Source organism: Eurytemora carolleeae, unplaced genomic scaffold (assembly GCF_000591075.1).
Source record: "Eurytemora carolleeae unplaced genomic scaffold, Eaff_2.0 scaffold2155, whole genome shotgun sequence".
Lineage (NCBI taxonomy): Eukaryota > Metazoa > Arthropoda > Copepoda > Calanoida > Temoridae > Eurytemora > Eurytemora carolleeae.
In genome coordinates, this window is record NW_019398050.1 from 1 (window position 1) to 20,083 (window position 20,083).

Genomic DNA, 20,083 nt, shown 5'->3' on the forward strand with positions numbered 1-20,083 from the left:
ATTATAATTTATGTATATATTACAATTTACAAATAGGTTGTAAATTTACAAATGACAAAGGAACATTACACTGGTCTCATACTGAGCCTCTAATGCAAATGGGGGTTAATATTTAAAAAGTCACAAGTATAAGTGAAAATGAAAATTTTGAAATACTTACTGAATTGGGTATCATTGGAACTGAATTGAATTTCTGAATTCAAATCAATTTACAGAATCGAAAAATATTGAAATTTGACTGATTAAGGTCAAAAAAGACTATTATGAAATTCATTCAAAGACAAAATCTATTTTTGACCATAACTTGCTTAATTTTCAATATTTTTCAATTCTGTAAATTGTTTTCAAGCTGGTTCAATGGATATCCATATTAGTGAGATTGTCAAATTTTTCATTTTCGCTAACACTAGTGATTTTTTATCATTAAACCCTATTAATATTCTTAGCAGAATACTGTTTTGCTTCTGTAAAATTGTTTTAGAAAAGTTTCACAGTTCGTGCTAATTTAGCATATTTATTATTGCTTTTGAAATAAGTTATTACACAATGCTAATTGTTAACATAGACAATCAAAAGGTCTCCACTCAAAATGGGCTACCCTGTATACTTGATAAGTGACTTTAGCTGCATGCTGTACAACAGTACAAACAAAATGGCCGTTTTACACTTTTTTCTAGTAAATTCCTCTCTATATATTCTATTCTCTATGAGAAGTTGTTTTCAGAATTCCATTATTGTTGCATGACTTTAAGCCAAATTGATACAGAGGGTACAAATAAACAGGATACAGAGGGTTCAAATAAACATGATCCAGAGAATTCAAATAAACATGATTCATAGGGTTGAAATAAACATGGAACAGAGGGTTCAAATAAATATGATATAGAGGGTTCAAATAAACATGATACAGAGGGTTCAAATAAACATGATACAGAGGGTTCAAATAAACATATGATACAGAGAATTTAAATAAACATGATTCAGAGGTTTGAAATAAACATGGAACAGAGGGTTGAAATAAACATGATACAGAGGGTTCAAATAAACATGATACAGAGAATTCAAATAAACATGATTCAGAGGGTTGAAATAAACATGGAACAGAGGGTTGAAATAAATATGATACAGAGGGTTCAAATAAACATGATACAGAGGGTTCAAATAAACATGATACAGAGGGTTGAAATAAACATGGAACAGAGGGTTGAAATAAATATGATACAGAGGGTTCAAATAAACATGATACAGAGGGTTCAAATAACACATGATACAGAGGGTTCAAATAAACAGAATACAGAGGGTTCAAATAAACATGATACAGAGGGTTTAAATAAACATGATACAGAGAATTCAAATAAACATGATTCAGAGGGTTGAAATAAATATGATACAGAGGGTTCAAATAAACATGATACAGAGGGGTTCAAATAATTATGATACAGAGGTTCAAATAAACTTGATTCAGGGGTTTAAATAAGCATGATACAGAGTGTTCAAATAAACATGACACAGAGGGCTAAAATAAACATGATACACCCGCCTAACCAGGGTTGGTTATTTTGAGTGGTTGGCCCGAACTTAATTAACGATATGAGATCAGGAAAATTTTAATGTAGAGATAAATTAAAATACAGGATGTTAATGATGGAAGACACAGAAACAGAAATAAGCTATTTTACTTTTTTTATAAAATTTATTCACACAATTAGGTTTTTTACATTTAAACCTTTCATAATCTCAAGATAAATATTGATTACTAGACTCGTTGTTTAAATATTTTTGCAGATTTAGTTTCTTTAAGGTCAATTTCAATTGCATTTCACAATTTAGGAAACATTGCGGACGGAAAGCTTTCTAAATTTTTGTTTAAAATATGATGGATATTATACATAAATTAGCACCCAGCTATATAAAGCTATTGGATAACATATACCATGTATTTCAGGACTACTTATTTATATTTTCAAACATTTTTTTAAATTTTAATTCCAGTTAAAAACTTTGACTTTCAACATAGAAATTTTAATTACGTTTCTATAAATTACACATAACCCTGTATAGCTGCGAGCGGAAGACTTTGACAGCTTGGGAAAATACGAAAGACAGCTTTAAATTCAAATTCAATGCAACATTGTATGAATTATTCCGATGTCTTCCTTTATAATAGTAAATTATAATACTTGATAATTGGTTTTATAGAAAATTCATTCCTCATTACTAAGCTCATAGATTAATAACAACACAGATAGAACACTAGATGTTGTCTTTTCAAGATTTAGGGGTTTTTCGTTCACAATAACCCTAGGCAGACGCCCAAAGGAGTTACTCGCATTCTGCGTAGAATTACAAGATAGAGAGAGAGCCTGTTCTACCGCATTCGTATAACTCCTTTGGGCTTCTGAGTCAGGGTTATGGTGAACGAAAAACCCCTAATTCTTAAAAAGATTACATCTAGTGTTATATCTTTATTGTTATTAATCTATGCTTCAGCTGCTAAAGTTTGTTCTGGTCCAGTTATTGGAAACAGATAATTATTCAGAAATTTTCAACTTTTTAATTTTACCAATAAATGGACACCATCCTTGGTGTGTGATAAAATTGTTATGTAAAATAAAAAAATTAAACTGTCTTCCCGTGTTTTTGATTTGATTGGACCTTATAAATTTTAAAACTTGAAATTTGAAATTATTGGTAAACATACTGTTTAGTTTTTACTTACACCCGTTTTACCGTTTTCCAATTCTCCAATTAGTCTATTAAATGCTCAACATGGACAACATGATTAAGCTAATATCATGTAAAAGAAAAACTGAATATTTTAAGGAACTCCACCTTGAATTTGTATGCTATTTAAGTAAACTGTTGAATAAAAACCTTTTAACCCTATCATAAAAGGGTATTTTTTCGAAATGACTGAAGAAAGGCTGACATTAAAAGGCTGAAACTTCTTCACTTTTTCAACATCATAGTTGTGAACAAATATTGCCAAATGTTTTTTGGAGGACTTTTACACGGCAGTTTGGTGTTGAATAAAATCATAAATGGTCAACAACTTTTTATTGATTAAGCTACAGGGCTAAACTTTATAGATTTGAAAAACCCTTGAAAAATGGATGTAATAACACACAGAACTTACTGTGCCATGAGGCAGGAGAAATCCAGAAATAAAAATCCTGGTTTTCTTTGTTAAATTATATGGTGGTTGTACTGTGAATATTGTATATGTTACAATTTTGTTAATTTTTTTCCCTGCTAAAGCTTGATTTAAGAAAGGTATTTTTGATAGACCAAAATATTTTCCTATTTGTCATACTTCATAATTGTGGTGTGAACATTTCTTGATATGTTTATACAATCAAGGGGGACTACTCAAGGTTATATTTACTGGAATATGTATTGGTATAACAATGAGGCAGGGATACAATACTGCAAGTAAATATATGGGAAGCCCAATGTCAACTCAAGTTCAGGAGATTGCTTTACAGGGTAATAATATAGCTCAAGATCAAACTAAATTTATTCTTTAAATTTATTAATATTGCAAGAATCATGCTTTGTTGACTTTGATTTTGTGTATAGAAGCAGTGCCAGATCTCATGCTATCTTTATGTAAGAGATTTGATGTTGAACAATATCTATATAATACAACAGGAATGTACTTTTTCTTATCTTTCTTATCTTTTAATTTTGAAATAATAGGTTTTTTTTCATAGATAATCAAACACATTGTTACACAGCGAAAGAGGTAAAATTCACACCTTTAAAAATGAACAACAGGAATATTTCTGTGCTTCAAACTTAATTGTATATTTAGAATAACTCTTGTGGACTAGATGAGAATTCCAGATCAGGTTTACTAAAACAGCTTGTAGCTGAGACAGGAATCAAATTCAAGATCTCTGATATATTACTACAGTTTGATGGAGTATTGAGCAACAGCACAGATTGGAGTTCACAGTTGCAGAGGAAATCTGATGAATTAATGTTCAGGTATGAGGCCGAATTTAAAGAATTTGACCCGTGGTTTAAATTTAAGCTGGTTTCACTTAAATTTGAATTCAATTTTTCAAGATTTAAGCTGGCGCTCGATTGAACCCAGTTTTTTTGAGATTTGAGACATGGAATAAATTCATTAAATTTGGACAATGGGCACATTTAGAAGGGTCCTTACTTTATAGAACAACTTATTCTGACAACCTGCCCTCAACACATGACATGAATAAGAGGAATCACATACTCATCTCCTAACTTCTTAAAGGGACTGAAAGCCTAAAAGTCAAGTGACTCTCATTGCAAGAATGGCAATGCCTGATTTACAATGCTACCAATGAAACCTTAATCTGATCTAAAATGTGAACGATACTGTTGTTTTTTTGACTTGAAAAATGTTTATTTCCATAAATTTCTCTTTCGCTTCTTATAAACAAGACCACTTTTGCAGAGATCCCACACATGAAAATAAACAGTTTCAAGAAACAAAAACATGGATATCTAATTCATTCTTAATCAGACAAAGCTGTGAAGGTTATAATTGTAAATTGGGTATTGTCATCTTTGTATGGATGATTACTTAAAATTATGCTTACAATTCTACACCAACCCCATTGTTTCTTTAACATTGTTAATAAGATCTAAGCATTGTCTTGAATTCATATGTGACTCCCAAATCTATGGTGTTTTCCTTGAATATAGCTCTTACTTGTGTTTGTGCCCTTGAATACTACTAATGAGAAATGGATTACAATCTTAAAATGCAATGTAAAACCATATGAATATTTTTCCATAATGTTAGATTTGTAATTTATCCAAAATATAACCACAAACTTAAAAAAATAAAGACATAAAGAATGTAAAAAAAATCTGAGTGTCAGGCAAAGTTTTAATTCAATAGTTCCAAAGTAATTTTCTTTTTTTTTCTAGACTAAAGATGTACCCCTATGTAGATAATAATACATTGCTTTGTCATACATGGAATGAAAATATATCACAGTTTTCAAAACTACGCATTAATCCTTCTAAAAACACAGGTACGTTTATACACCCTTTTCCATATTAACAATTTTAGCTCTTAATTGTTGTTTCATTTAAAAAGGGGCTAAATGTTCCAATTTTTGGGTATTGGTGCATTTTCAAAAAATGATAAATGTCTTAATTTTTTCCTAGATAATTTTTCAATTTTTTGCGTGCATAAACCTTCCCCATGGGTCATGTGAGTTGCCATAACATTTGGGCCTGAAAGGTTTTGCCGTTTAATTAGTTCTAACCCCCAGACATTCAAAGTATATATATTCACTGTAGCGAAGAAGAACCTATGCATTAAGCAGAAATATGTTTTTTATAAACATGTAGAATTTAGATCTTGTAGATATTTGAATTAAAATAGGTATTAATTTAATAAAAGATATGTACATACAGTTTTAAAGGACTGAGAAAAATTAAAACAAAACAAAAAATTAATGGAAGTGTATATTAAGAAATACGGAAAAAAACACTTGATCTCAATTGGTTAATGACTGTAAAGAACCATTCATTACGCAACAAATGCTATTTACAAAAATAGAATTTTCTACAGTAAAACTCTTAATGTTTAGAAGAAGTTTATTTATACATTCACAAGAGAGGACAACTTCTGCTGACAGATCTCAGAAATGAACTGCTAGAAATTGAAAGTATTGATCACATTGCTGAAATTGAATTAGATGTTAATGTCAAGAAACTGATGTCAACACCAAGCACAAAGTGTAAAGAAGGTCTTAAAACCTTTGATTCTTGTGTTGAAAATGCAGTACTTCATCATCTTCAGGATCAATGTCAACTTTCTTCAACAGATAGCCCATTCTGCTTTAACTCTTCAGGGGTTTTAAAAGCAATAAATGTAATCCAATCAAGTTTAAACAAATGTATTCACCCTTGTACTCAAGTAAAAGTAAACATGGTACTGAACCCTGTAAACTGGCTAAATGTATTCATAAATCCAATAAAATCCAAAAAGCAATTTATCCCAGGGTATTGGATCAATATTCCATCATCTGTTCTTTATTCGGAAATGAATGAAAGTTATGCTTTAATTTCCTTTATCGCTGAATTTGGAGGATGGGTTGGACTTCTTCTTGGTGTCTCAATACTTGGAGGCTTTGAATTTGTAGAAAACCAGATCTGTTCCATGACTTGTGGTTTTAGAAAAGTAATCTTATCTAAGAGCGGATTAATCTTAAGAATGGCATGTTCACTTGGAGTTCTTATCATAGTGGTACAATGTGGAATCAAACTCTTAAGAGCTGAAAAATCAATGGATGTACATATAGTTGAAAATCTCAGTAATTTAAGCATATCACTTTGTTCTGTTGAGAATATTTATAAAATACGTCCAAATGATTCTATTTATTATTATATGGGTAATACCACATCATTTTGGAATAATATAACAAAGCTAAGTGACAAGTTAGAAAGGATGGAAATAGTATTAGCAGAAGGGAATTCTGTCACTATCTTTAATTCATCATGGGATCATGGTTCTGAGTATATTTTATATTCCATCAACACACCACAGTTTGATACCTTTATTGAGACTTGTCATACACTGGATCTGAAACACTGGAATAGAATCAAGAGAATGGGAATTATAGCAAAGAAAGAATTAACAACATATATTCATATCACAGGCCAGCTTCTTAGATCAGGAAGACAGGGATTCAGTTTCATAAACAAAGATACAACCTTTGTATATTGGTAAGATACATACTTTGAAATAAAGAATCATGAGATTTTTCTGCTATTTGAAAGAAAATAATTTTCATGTTCAAAATTAACAATTATCATAATAGATTTTCTAAACTTAGAATACATAATTGAACAAAATTATTTGATAGATATTCTACTCATAACTTGGCATCTTTAGGAATGGTGTTGGAGTAGTTAAATATTCATCACATGTCTTTCATCTTGACATTTTGAACCAAAAAAGGATCTTTGAGGATGGATATGATGAATACTACTCCTATGATGACTGTATTCTGGATAAAGTAGCAATGAACCTTCCTCTAAAGGACATCTTAAAATCTGAGGAAAATAAGACAATCTTTAAAGGCATTGATGAATCAATTTTTAAAAATGTTTCAAAGCAGTTGGAAAATATAAAAAAACTTGGAGATTGTAATGCCCCAAATTTAAAGCTCAAGACAAACTTTATTCTCACAGTCCAAAATCATTTAAATTTAGCTTGGATAGGTAGTACTCCTACTTTTAAGTTTGATCTGGAATTTCCCCAATCAGCAATCGTAAAAGAGGTAAACTACAACTATAAATTTATTTACAGTTAGTAGATGCTGAGTAGCACTAGTGGGTAGCCTATTCAATCTGTTATTTTAGACTTTATTTTGGCTTTCAGGAGGCATTAAAGCAATCTATGACTCTACAAGTTTTCATTTAATAACTTTTGTACAAATACAATTTTATGATAAACTTCATAGTTTTTTTTGGATACACCTTAAAACTAAACAAAAAACATTAGTAATTAAAATTAGGAATCAACTAAGCCGTGTCAAGTCCTATTTACAGTTTATGAAATGCACTAGTTCCGATGAATGTTTAAAATTTTCTACTGTTGTTTGACTGAAAATTTGCCACAAATTCTAAATTTCTTATGCCTTCAATCTTCATAGCATTTACCTTTGATATTTTAAACTTTTGGGTTGCAAAAGATCTAAAATAAAAAAAAATAAAATTTGTGGCAAAAATATTTATTTTCCTTGTAAGGGCCATTACCAAAGAATATTTATTTTTCCTGGTGAACATACGACACATTGTTAACCAGCACAGTATGACATTTATTAAAAGGTTTTTATATCATATGGGATGATTTCACTAATTGGAGAAGTAGGAGGATGGACAGGGATACTACTAGGATACAGGTTCATTAAAACTAATTATTCAGCAAAGTTCTCTAAAAATATTAATCTTGTGTTTAGTCTTTTAGGTTTTGCATATTCAATCAGGGGAAAAATTGGCCAAAGGTTTGGACTTAGGATATTTATTTGTATTGTTATTGGAATATCTTCTGCTATGATCTACCAGCTTACACTCTCAACACAGAAGCTACAGAGTAACCTGACAGGAACTAAAGTAGAATACATGGAAACAGATCCTAATCTTAACATTTCAATAACAATCTGTAATAACTTTTTTTACTGGCCTCAGAAGAATATTACAGAACTTGATGAATTTGACTCCATATCTCATAGAGGCAAGGCAGATTCTGATTGGATTGAATGTAAAGATACTATTTCAGAGATGTTTAGATGGAAGGAAGAACAACGAACTGTTTATCTGTGTAAAACAAAGAATTTTACTGGAGAAGAGGTTAAAATAGTTCATAGTCTTTTACCCGAGGATGCTATATTTCTTCATGATCCCAGCTTTATCACTGGTGGAACTTCTTTAAAGATTGCAGGAGAAAAGCTGGATGAGAACAAAATTCTTCTTTTAAACGCTAAAAAGATTCAAAATATTGAAGAAGAACATGTTTGTTCAAATTTAATTGAATATGATTCCTGCAGAGATGATTATTTAGCACAAGAGTTTAACAAAACATTTGGATGCATCGACTTTCATATGAAGTAAGAGTACACAAATACTTTATTCTCTAAGATTATATCAGAACAGCATACTTATTTTGCTACACTTATGAAAGAAGTTTCTTCAATAATTGAATGGCATTATTCAATTACCTATTGACTAAATCCAAAACAAATATGAATTTGACTCCTACTACTAATATGACTATTATATATAGGGTTAATATGGAGGAAATGATTAACAAAGCTTTATAATTAAAATAAGACCATAAGTTCATAGAAATTTAGTAAGTTTCAGTATACTATTACATATGAAGGAAAAATGAATCAATGCAACTACTCATTTGATTTAATATTCGACGAGTCGGTTTTTCTTACAATTTATTATTATTTACAACGATACAAAACTATAGGAAAATACTATACGAATCAATGAATTGAGAATGGTTCAGAGTGATGGGAGATCTTCAGGGGAACCTATTAACTAGGGAGCTGGTCTTCAACTGCCTATTTTCCCCAGATTTCACTCCATCCTAGGCTAGAGCTTTAACCCTAGTTCTCCAGGAGCTGGCCGGCCATCCCCCCAGCACCTGGGCCTCTGGAATAACGGAACTATCTGCGTGGCTTGGGTTTTTCCGCGTGGCTTGGGTTATATATAGAATTCACACACAAACACGAATAAATCCGTTAGATCTGTACAAGGGATGGAAAAGGGGGGGGGGTGATGATACCCCTAGGTAGCTATGATCTCAGCGATCTAAAAATCCTTGAATCGCTGATCGTGAAAGATCAACAAGATCACACATTGTTACATCCCCTCCATGATCTTTTATGATCAGCGATCTTGTCGATCACTATCTAAGGATAAGATGAAACTATTGCACTCTTGAAGCGTCTTTTATCCATCCTTCTCCAGGTTGTGGGGTTTAGTGGAGAACTACCCGTGCTCTATCCTTGAGCTTGTAGCCAGTCTTGCTGAGTCGAAATAATGTCTTTACTACCCAGCAACTGAAGGTAAGAGCTACAACTGCTCCGACCCCATCCATAGCTTGACTGAGGAGGTGCAGGGTCAGAGCTACGGTTGTTGAAACAAAATAACCATAGCTTCCTTGCAAACTCCACTCTCTCTCTCTTTCCGAGAACTTCGGTTTACTGAAACCTCGTATGCTGTCCGGGGCTATCCCTGCGAGGCTGTCCTCCGTGCTGGCTTGCCCTACTAGTACTGCCAGCATGCCCACGAAGAGCAACTGGTTTACTCTCGTACTCCTCCCTCTGTGGCGCTGGTCTGCCTGCTCTCGCATTTCACCAACAGGCTGATCAACTTCCCCACGCTCTCTCCTTTCTTCACCTGAACAAAGATATCATTATTATGGTTAATCATGTAGATTGCAGGTGAACGTAACACTCCTGCCCTGGGGGAAAATTTTGATGCAAAAAGATTTTTCTCAATGATAGTGTTAAACAAGATTGGAAAAATGAATTCATCCCCATTGACTTGTCCTGGATTTTCTTCTAAATAAACCCATGCCCCTTGCCCAGGGTGAAGTGTTACAGAATCTTTCACTTTTGCAATTCTAGATTTTTGACCTGAAATTGTATTAAATCCTTCCTTAACTTTATTGCTACTTCTATCTGCTTCATCTTCTGTGTCACTCCAACTACTTTCATCTGCTCCTTGCACATAACTACTTTGATCTGCTACCTTATACCTAGTCCTGACACTACTTCTTATGCTACCACTACTTTTAATACTCCCTGTCTGCACCCTTTCTAAGGATGCAGCTCTTGTCCTGATGGAGTTAGAACTCTCTCTTGATCTGCTCCTTCTTCTCAGCGGTGCTGTAGAATCTGGCCTCTGTGCCCAGCTCTCCTTGAGTGCTGCTTTCAGTGACTTCAAGGACGGAGCTATTGACGATCTTGTTCCTTTCTTGGATCTGGGGTTTGCCGGTAGTTTGAACTCCGCGCTGTATCTATCTGTAGGGATTGATCTCCTGCTGGATCTTCTCCTGGTATCTTCAGGAGTAGTGCTGCCAACTAACGGCCTTAGTTCTTCATCATTGGTAGTAGAGTTTGCTGCTTCATCAACCTGGCGACGGGGGTATTTATTCCTTCTGTTATTTCCTCTCCATCTCTGGTTTCCTGTTCTCCTTGTACTCCGGTAGGGGTGTTTATTCCTGTAGGTTCATCATCTCTCCCTTCTGGTTCACTGCTAGTTCCTGTCTCTGGTTTTCTTGGTTCCGGAGTTTTGACTGGCTCTGGTTCCGGGACGAATTGGTGGACAAATGTTGGGTTGCATTGTAGGCCAAAATTAAGGTTGGGAGGGATTTTTCCCAGTCATTTTCCCCATTTGCTTTCTTTGCTTTCAAAAGTGCCCACACAGTTCTATGAAATCTCTCAACAGGGTTAGACTGATGATTGTGGCTAAAACAAATTTTAATATTAACATCTAAAGCATTGAGAAGATTTTTTAACAGTGCATTATCAAACTCTTTTCCTTGATCCATCCTAATTGTTGCAGGTGCTCCGTACAGGCTAATCCAGTTTGTCATGATCGCGTTCACAACAGACCGAGCTGATTTGTCTGGCAGAGGCACTGCTGCAACATATCTAGAAAATTGATCCATTATAGACAAAATATATTTGTTTTTGTTACTTGACATTGTAATAGGACCTACCAGATCAACGCAAATTACTTCATTTACGTTGATTACTCGTCCATCGTATGGATCTACCTGCTTTAGGTTAACCTGTTCTCTGTGTAGACAGCCAGGGCACTCTGTTACAAACTCTGCTGTGTCAGCTCTCCATCCTGGCCAGAAAAAATGTTCTTTTACCTGTTGTGTAGTACGTTGTACACCCCAATGTTCATGAACATGTACAGCTAAGAGAGCTTGATACCTGTGCGAGGGTGGGATGACAATTCTCATCCGAGGATTTGAGTCAAATTCATTTTCAAGGAGGTACACTAACCTGGTAGAATTTGTTGTGTTTGCGTCGGTCAACCTGAGCTGTTTTCTTACCATGTACAGTTGCAGTACATCCTCATGAACTTCGTCGAAAACTGAAGTGTTAATTTTCTTTTCATCAGCTTTACCTGTATTTAAGTTGAACCAAGATTTTACCATGAGTAGAGCACTGTCTTCGTTTTGTGCTTTCTCTAGGTCCACCTGATCAATTAGGATTTTACCTTTAAAAGTTCCTATCAAGGGGGGACCACTCCCTTCATCTGCTGGGGTCCCTGACAGGTGCCAAGGTGGTTGAACTATGGTACATATCTTACCTGTACATGAGGGGGGTAGATATTCTAAAGTAGGACAATTGTTCATTTTTGACATGCTTACCTGGTTCATCTCAATTAAATTCGGCTTTTCACCAACTTTTAACTGTGTCCAGGGCAGGGGGAACATGTCTTGGTTACCTTGTGTAATTGAATCTTTATCAGAGGGGGGGGGGGGGTCATCCATATGTGTGGCTCTGGAGATCAAATCGGCATTAATATTTGTTTTACCTGCACGATGCATTACTGTAAAATTAAATTGTTGTATATAATCTAGCCATCGCCTGATAGTTCCACCCAAGTCCTTCATGGTTGACCAGTGAAGCACCGTTGTGGAGTCCGTCACGACAATGAACTGATTCAACCTTAACAATGATTCAAATTTAGTTAACCCAAAGGTCAAAGCGAGGAGTTCCCCTTTAGAACTATGGTAATTACTTTCGTAATTTCTGCATTTCCGCCCTTTAACACCTAGAAATTTTTCAATATCATCTTGTTCCTGGGATAAAACTGCACCAATTGCAGTTTTAGAGAAATCTATTGTTAAAATAAAGGGTTTAGCGGTTGGAGAGAAGTCTGGCGTGGCTCTAAACGGGGCTGCTGCAAACATCTGTTTTAAAGTGTTAAAATTATTAATCATCTCTGGAGTCCATACAACCAACCTATTATTTTTAACACTATTTAGTTCAGCCGTAACATTCGCGAAACCTGGTAAAAAATCACGATAATAATTAGTAAAACCCAGGAATGCAGATAATTCTTTTCCAGTTTGGGGCAGCGGCCACTCAACAATTTTCTGAACATAAGATGGAATTAGTTTAACTCCTTCAGCGTTGACCAGATGACAGAGATATTCAACTTCTTCCTGAAATAAATGTGTTTTACTCACATTCAGCCTGATTCCTGCTTCTTTGTGCGCATCAAAAACTAATCTTAATAAATTAACATGAGTATCCAGATCCTCGGTATGTATCAGTACATCGTCTAAGTACGCGACTATCCCAGGTACTCCTAAAATATCAACCAGTCTCTGTACAAACCTACAATATGATGCTCCGGCATTCTTGAGCCCAAAGGGCATACGCAAGAACTGGTAAATACCGAATGCTGTTGCAAAAGCAGTTATTGGTCTGGAGCTCTCCTCTACCTCTATGGTATGATAGGCATTACTCGCGTCGAGTGTACTAAAGTACCTCGACTTACCTAGAGAATTTAAAATTTCAGAAATATTAGGGGTGGGGAAGCTGTCGGTCACGGTGAGGTCATTGACCCGGCGGAAATCTAAAACCCACCTCGTCTCCCCACTCTTCTTGGTCACGGGGACCAAGGGCGAGGACCAGGGAGATGAGCTGGGTTCTATGACTTCATTTTTTAACCATACATCAAGTTGCGCGCGCAAATTTTCTTTAAGATTTGGCGGAATTGGTCTCATTCTTTGGTTAACGGGCCGGGCATTAGGTATTAATTCAATTTTAAATTTTTCCCAGGTAGTTTTACCTACTTTACAGTCCTCAGTGGTAAAAATATCCTGGTTTTCATTTATCATTGAATATACCATATTTTTGACAGTAACGTTTTCTTGCAAAATTTTGTTCTCATTTAGTTTAAATTCTGCCCAAATTCTATCCGTGACCGCAGGATCCTTCACCCCTTTATTTACAACATTATTAACAGGTTTAGTTTTGTTCTCAGAAATCATAGAGCCATGGGCTATTAATTGATTGGGCTAAATAATAACGTCTTTATCAGACAAATTTGCATACATAATAATAAGTGACTTATCTTTTTGCTGGGTTTTATGACGGTAGACTACAGGTAGAGCACCATTAAGGAGTTCTTCATCAAGGGGTTGTACATTGATGAAAGAAGCGGGGTTTACTGGTACATGGACTTCTATTGCTCTTGTTGTTTGCTTAGGAATTTTTACAAAGTTTTTTGATGTCAACAGCATTACAGGTGCACCTTCATTATCAATAGCAAAGTCTTGAGGGGGGGGTTTCGAATAGGGGGGGGGGGGGTTTTCAAGAGATATTCTGGGTGTTCTAATGAGGGGTCTGGATCTGTGTGAGACATTTGCTATTAAATCCTGATACTCAGATGTAGTGCTGTGCACAACCTTCGCTTGTGATGGTTCTAAAACTGGGCTCAGACTGTTAGTTTTTAAAAAATTTACCCATATAATAACTGGCAGAGATAAATTTTTCAAAACAACAGCTGAACCTGAAAAGATTGTAGACAAATTTTTAAACCTAATCTTAACCTCTAACTGCCCTACTGTTTCCATCGTCGAATTTGAACTAGCCCCATTTGCTGAGTTTAAATCCGACGGTCACTAACATTACCTTGCAAATTGTTAACAAAAAAATACTCACTGATAGCGACGCCCGTAGGTATGAGGGCGCCAGTATCGATTAAAATTTTTGTATTTTCAAAATGGTTACCTGTAGAATCACTGTCCATTGATACAGCACCTTCTAGGAACGATGTGGCTTCAATCACATTTATTTCCGGACTTCGAAGGTTCTGGTTTTCCGGCACATACTTGAAATGCCCTTGAATATTATGATACTTGCTCTTGCACTTGACGCAAAACGTTTTCTGTCCGGATCTGGTACAATCAGCATGCTTGTGATTCTGGCCGCAGTAACGACATACTAAAATACTGCAGTCGCGCATGTAATGAGGCGCACCGCACTTGAAACAGACTGGAGTTCTAGCTTGCTTCTGCTGAATTGCATTTACATTCTGCTCGGGCTGTGACGATTTTACCCTCTGCTGGAATTGGATGACTGAGTCACACAGGGTTGTCCATTGGAACGGTACAGAAATCACGATGGACGCCGTCAACCTTGGAGTAGAAACCTTCACATATTTTCTTGAGCAGAAGAGACGCTTGCGACGTTGTCCATCCTGAGCTTGGCCCATAAGCCTCCTCCGCTGTGTCTCGAACTCTCTGCAAGTACGACTGAACCAATTCTGAACTCGCCTGACGGAAACCTTTGTATATGTCCATCATGGCTTGATCCCTGGAGACGGGGCTATGGACTACAGTAGTAATTAGTTGGAGCAGGTTCAGATAAGAGTAGGAATCTTTTTGAGCCTCTTGACCAACATCTAGCGCCAGAAGCCATTGTTTCAAGCTGGTGGAGCATGAATTGTAAATCACAGCTATCCTTCCCACCCTGCTTGATATGAAAAATTTATCAAACACATCAGAGAAATGCACAGACCAATGCTTGAGAGACTTTGTAGAGAAATCCTGCTGTTTTATGTTTTCCACAACTCGGGAGATGATTTTCGCTTCACCCTCAGTCAACTTGTCCCATGGCATAGGGGACACGGCTTCATCAATAACCAGGGTTTGGGTCTTAAGCAGCTGCTGAACTTTATATTTGTCATCTTCTTTCGCTAGATTGATTCTCGCCTCCGTAGATAGGGTGGTGGTTAACGACTTTTTAACCGACTCATCAAGGTCTGGAATTCGCTCTACCGCGCTTTCAAACTGTTCAATTTGGGAGGCCACTGGATCACGATAGGCCGGTAAAAACACCTCTCGTAACCAGCTTAGGAACCAATCGGGTCTACCCCCAGGTCTTGGTTGTTCAGGGGCGTCGTTCTCCATCCTAAGATATAAGAATGGAGTAGGGACGAATAATACGTTTGAACTGAAAAAACATTTTGTTTGTCTGTGTTTCTAACATTTTATCCTAACTCGCGTCTAACTAACTGCCGTCAATCTGTCGAAAAATATTAGAGCTTGATGAAAATATTTGCGCCATACTCATAAACTTATAAACGATTAAACAAATATAAAAATAATGTCGTTTTACCATAGAATTATTAGTTAAATGTTCACAATTTGAAAAGTAACGGGTAACTGTTGTGTAGGATGAGTTGGCGTCTATTTTCAATGCCGCATTCCACGCAAGCTCACTGATAGTACTCTAGCATTCCAGTTAGGGTGGACCAAAATGTTAGAAAACTATTTCGCCGAATATTATCAAAAACGAGTGTTGCTATTTGGGCTTCCAATTTTTGAACTTGTCACCATATTACATATGAAAGAAAAATGAATCAATGCAACTACTCATTTGATTTAATATTCGACGAGTCGGTTTTTCTTACAATTTATTATTATTTACAACGATACAAAACTATAGGAAAATACTATACGAATCAATGAATTGAGAATGGTTCAGAGTGATGGGAGATCTTCAGGGGAACCTATTAACTAGGGAGCTGGTCTTCAACTGCCTATTTTCCCCAGATTTCACTCCATCCTAGGCTAGAGCTTTAACCCTAGTTCTCCAGGAGCTGGCCGGCCATCCCCCCAGCACCCGGGCCTCTGGAATAACGGAACTATCGGCGTGGCTTGGGTTTTTCCGCGTGGCTTGGGTTATATATAGAATTCACACACAAACACGAATAAATCCGTTAGATCTGTACAAGGGATGGAAAAGGGGGGGGGGGTGATGATACCCCTAGGTAGCTATGATCTCAGGGATCTAAAAATCCTTGAATCGCTGATCGTGAAAGATCAACAAGATCACACATTGTTACAATACCACTTGAAAAAGTAAATCATCAAATTTTATTTATGTCTGATTATTTGAATATCTAAATTCAGAATTTTTTTCAGGTCAAATGAATGCAGTTGACATATTGTAATAATTTTATTTTATAGGACATGAATGTAACTTTTCAAAACATTTATTCCAATTTAAAGGATTTAAAAAAAATTATATTTTCATTAATTAATTCGGCGCTACAACATCTGCTCTAATTCCATTTCCTCTAGTTCCATTTGCTCTATTAACCATTTGCTCTATAGCTCATAGATAACGACGTTTGCTCTATATCTCATCTGCTCTATTTGTCAATTGATTTATGACATAACACGTCATTTGCTCTATAAACATTTTTATGACTGTGATGGTCCAATTGCTCTACTCAACATTTGCTTTATGAGTAAACACGTCATTTGCTTTATAAACATATTTTACAAATATCTAATTGTTTTATTCCTAACCCGGAATAAATAAATATCAAGGAATCTTTGAGACATAGCTTAATCATGTAAATATATTCTACCTCGAAATAAACATGTAAAAAAACTTCATAGCATCAAATATAAAAGAAATACGAATTATATACATTTAAAATCAACTAGGCTTCTTTTTTGTAGGCTTTATAGATGAGGGACGAAGAAATTGAACAGTATTCGTCGGGTTGACTACGGCGCCAGTTTTATAATTTATCTTTACCTCTATTTCGCCATAATATCTGAAACTACGCTACTCTCAATTTGTGATACTATTCCATCCTTCTGAAACAATATTCACACTTAAAAAACCTCATATGAATCCTTTTTATTCAGTCACAACCGTAGTATTTATCTATAGTGACTTGAACAATCTAAAACTCCCTCCAAGCCGACCATGGTAGTTTTCAGAATCTATCCGGTATTCGTGCACCTACCCGTTCCTGCCATATAAACAGTATCCGTACTATCGCTAGCCGGCCTATGTATGTACATCTCTCTGATTCTACAATATAATAACACACGACCTTGAACCGGCACTGGACTATATACTCAAGGGTATTACTTTACTTAGGCAAGGCCTCTTCTTACCGGCCTTAAGTAATCACGCAACCTCATCTCTCATATTTAACCCTTTAATGATATAAGGTTTTAAAATAGGTGACTGCGGTGTTTTTTAAATGGCTTATTTCAGGGTTACTTTACCTGCTGCATCTAAAACTCTTGAAGCTGACGGAATAAAGCTTTACTATTGTGTTCAAGGAGTCTAAACATTTTATGCATCATTTTAGTCCAGTTATACTGTTTCTCCAGAGAATCAATCCCGAACTTCTCCTTATAAAACACTAATCATATTAAAACTATATTTTTACAATTTTACATTTTACAATTCTTCCTACAGTTTCATTATTCCGCCAACTTCCTGGAGATAGTTTTGTTTGTCTGGTATTTATGCAAATTGTGAGACCAAGTTAAATATTAACATTTCCTTGTTCTTTGAGAATTGCTTTCTAGCAGAACCAGGAGCAAGAGGATCTACAACATTTACCCTAGCGTCATGAACTTTTTGATGCACCAGACTATCTTCTCTTAGAAAACCATCACAAATGCACCATAGAGATTAGAATAAATATAGTTTTCACCACATATTAGGTTTTTTTATCCCTCTTATTATTGAGCAGTATATCTGTCATGATGAACTTTGAAGAACTGATTAAAACTGCAATTTGCGAATTTTCCCAAAAAATATCCCGCATTTCATAGTCAAGTTACACTCAGGAATTCCAATAAAAGCTATTCTGTAGTGTTTTTTTAGGTTATAGAGCAAATGATGTGTTTAGTCATAGAGCAAATGAGGTATAGAGCAGATTGAATATAGAGCAAATGATGTATAGGGCAAATGACTTGATAGATCGAATGGAACTAGAGCAAATGGCCATAGAGCAAATGGAAATAGAGCAGATGTTGTAGCGCCATTAATTCTCCTCAACTGCATTCAATGAGTAACAACCTTAAAGACGCTATAGAAAGAAGTAAAATTAGTTTGGAAATAATCCAAATTTGAATCAGATTCAGCCTATACTCCCTTTTATTTTCCCTTTTAAGGTTTTAAACATGTCAAAAATTGTTTGACTTGAATAGAATTAAATCTTGTGATACATTTTCTTGATTATTATATTTAGGAATCCAGGAAATAAATATAAGAAACCTTTGTACTCAGGAATATTGGCAGTAATGTTGTAAAGAATATTTTAAAGAGGTGTCAACTGGTCTTGGATTGAAAAAGAGATTATCAAACTAAGTTTATTTTTAAAAGAGAAAATGAGATGCTTTTCTTTATTAAATTTGGTAATCAAAATTAAGCTCATTAAAATTATTTTTAACTGTCATTACCTACTTCAGAGTACAATTATTCTACTGTGGCAGCATATGAACTTGAATTGACGAGGATATCAAAGGACTTTAAGCTTGGTTTAAGTAAATGTCTGCACCCCTGTAGGAAAAGCATCTTGAATGTGGAACTGCTCTACAGTGAAAAATCGGTTTGTTACTTAAATTTGTTCAACTAGCTATTTTTTTTCATATGAGAAGCTTTTATTATTTTTCTTCTAGAAATCTTCAAAGAGGTATCTGATAATCAGGAAACCCAGAAATATTCAGGTTCTGAAGAATGAGTACATCTACAAAATCTGGGAGTTTACTGCGGAGTTTGGAGGCTGGGTTGGAGTACTTTTTGGATTCTGCCTGCTGGATATTTTCAATTTCGTCACAAAAAGTATTATCCTTTTTGTGGGAAAATATTATGCATAACTACCATGCTTGGCATTCTACATTTAGCTTCTTACATATAGCGTCTTACATTTTACCTTTTACTGTGATTTGGCAAACAATGCTTTAAATTTCTTGATGTATGTTTTTATTTAATAAAAAATAATAAAATAATTTCTGACTCAATATGATTTCTTTAGCATAATTATTTAACCCTATACAGGGAGGGGTATCTGAAACTAAAGTGTGCATCAGACTAGTATTTTTGGGCTTTTAATTGGTGAAAAAAGTCATTAAAGACGACCAAGGCTGCTGCTTTATCCCAATGTCCCAGGGAACTCCAAAATCCATACCAATATTGGAGAAGAAGTCTTTTTTCCTGTTTGAAGAGTACTAGTTGGAGAAATGGCAGAGGAACAAACAATGTTTAAAAAATCACAAAATTTAATTCTAGTTATAATAAATGTAAAGTAAATGTATTTGATTTCTCCTAAAGGTAAAGAAAAATGAATTAAATTCAATGAAAGACCATTTGAATATTTTTCCATAATATTAGATTTCCCGAGTAGAATCTGATACCCTCAGGATTTGAGGAGAGCCTGATTCATTGTCTTAACGATCTAAAAAGACTTCCTTCTTTAGTACTAATTGGGAGTCCGGCAGGCGCCTGTTTTTGGGGTCTTGCTAGTCTTTTTCAGACTCAAATCAGAGTCTTGGGTTCTATGCGGGTTGTAATTTATCCATAATGTAACCATAAACTTTAAAAATAACGACAAGAATGTAAAAAGATTTTGAGTTTCAGGCAAAGTTTTAATTCCCCCTAGTTCTAAAGTAATTTTCTTTTTTTCTAGACTAAAGATGTACCCCTATGTAGATAATAATACATTGCTTTGTCAAACATGGAATCAAGTTTTATCACAGTTT

The 20,083-nt window shown here is 35.0% G+C and overlaps 1 protein-coding gene across 1 annotated transcript; it reads left to right on the forward strand.

Annotated features, from left to right (window-relative positions):
* Positions 1 to 3,377: 3,377 nt before the first annotated feature.
* LOC111716701 (uncharacterized) lies at positions 3,378 to 19,347 on the forward strand. The gene is made up of 11 exons (XM_023492175.1): positions 3,378 to 3,486; positions 3,580 to 3,745; positions 3,815 to 3,990; positions 4,921 to 5,027; positions 5,592 to 6,729; positions 6,899 to 7,286; positions 7,837 to 7,910; positions 7,968 to 8,615; positions 18,574 to 18,611; positions 18,794 to 18,933; positions 19,004 to 19,347. The coding sequence occupies exons 3-11, from the start codon at positions 3,983 to 3,985 to the stop codon at positions 19,199 to 19,201; spliced, it is 2,739 nt and encodes a 912-aa protein (XP_023347943.1). The 5' UTR covers positions 3,378 to 3,486; positions 3,580 to 3,745; positions 3,815 to 3,982; the 3' UTR covers positions 19,202 to 19,347.
* The last annotated feature ends 736 nt before the right edge of the window (positions 19,348 to 20,083 follow it).

Excerpts from the sequence above, each read along its gene's own strand:
- LOC111716701 (XM_023492175.1), top strand. Across the intron at positions 7,911-7,967 it reads GGGATACTACTAGGATACAG|TCTTTTAGGTTTTGCATATT; the intron begins GTTCATTAAAAC and ends TCTTGTGTTTAG. Across the intron at positions 18,934-19,003 it reads TGCTCTACAGTGAAAAATCG|AAATCTTCAAAGAGGTATCT; the intron begins GTTTGTTACTTA and ends TTTTTCTTCTAG.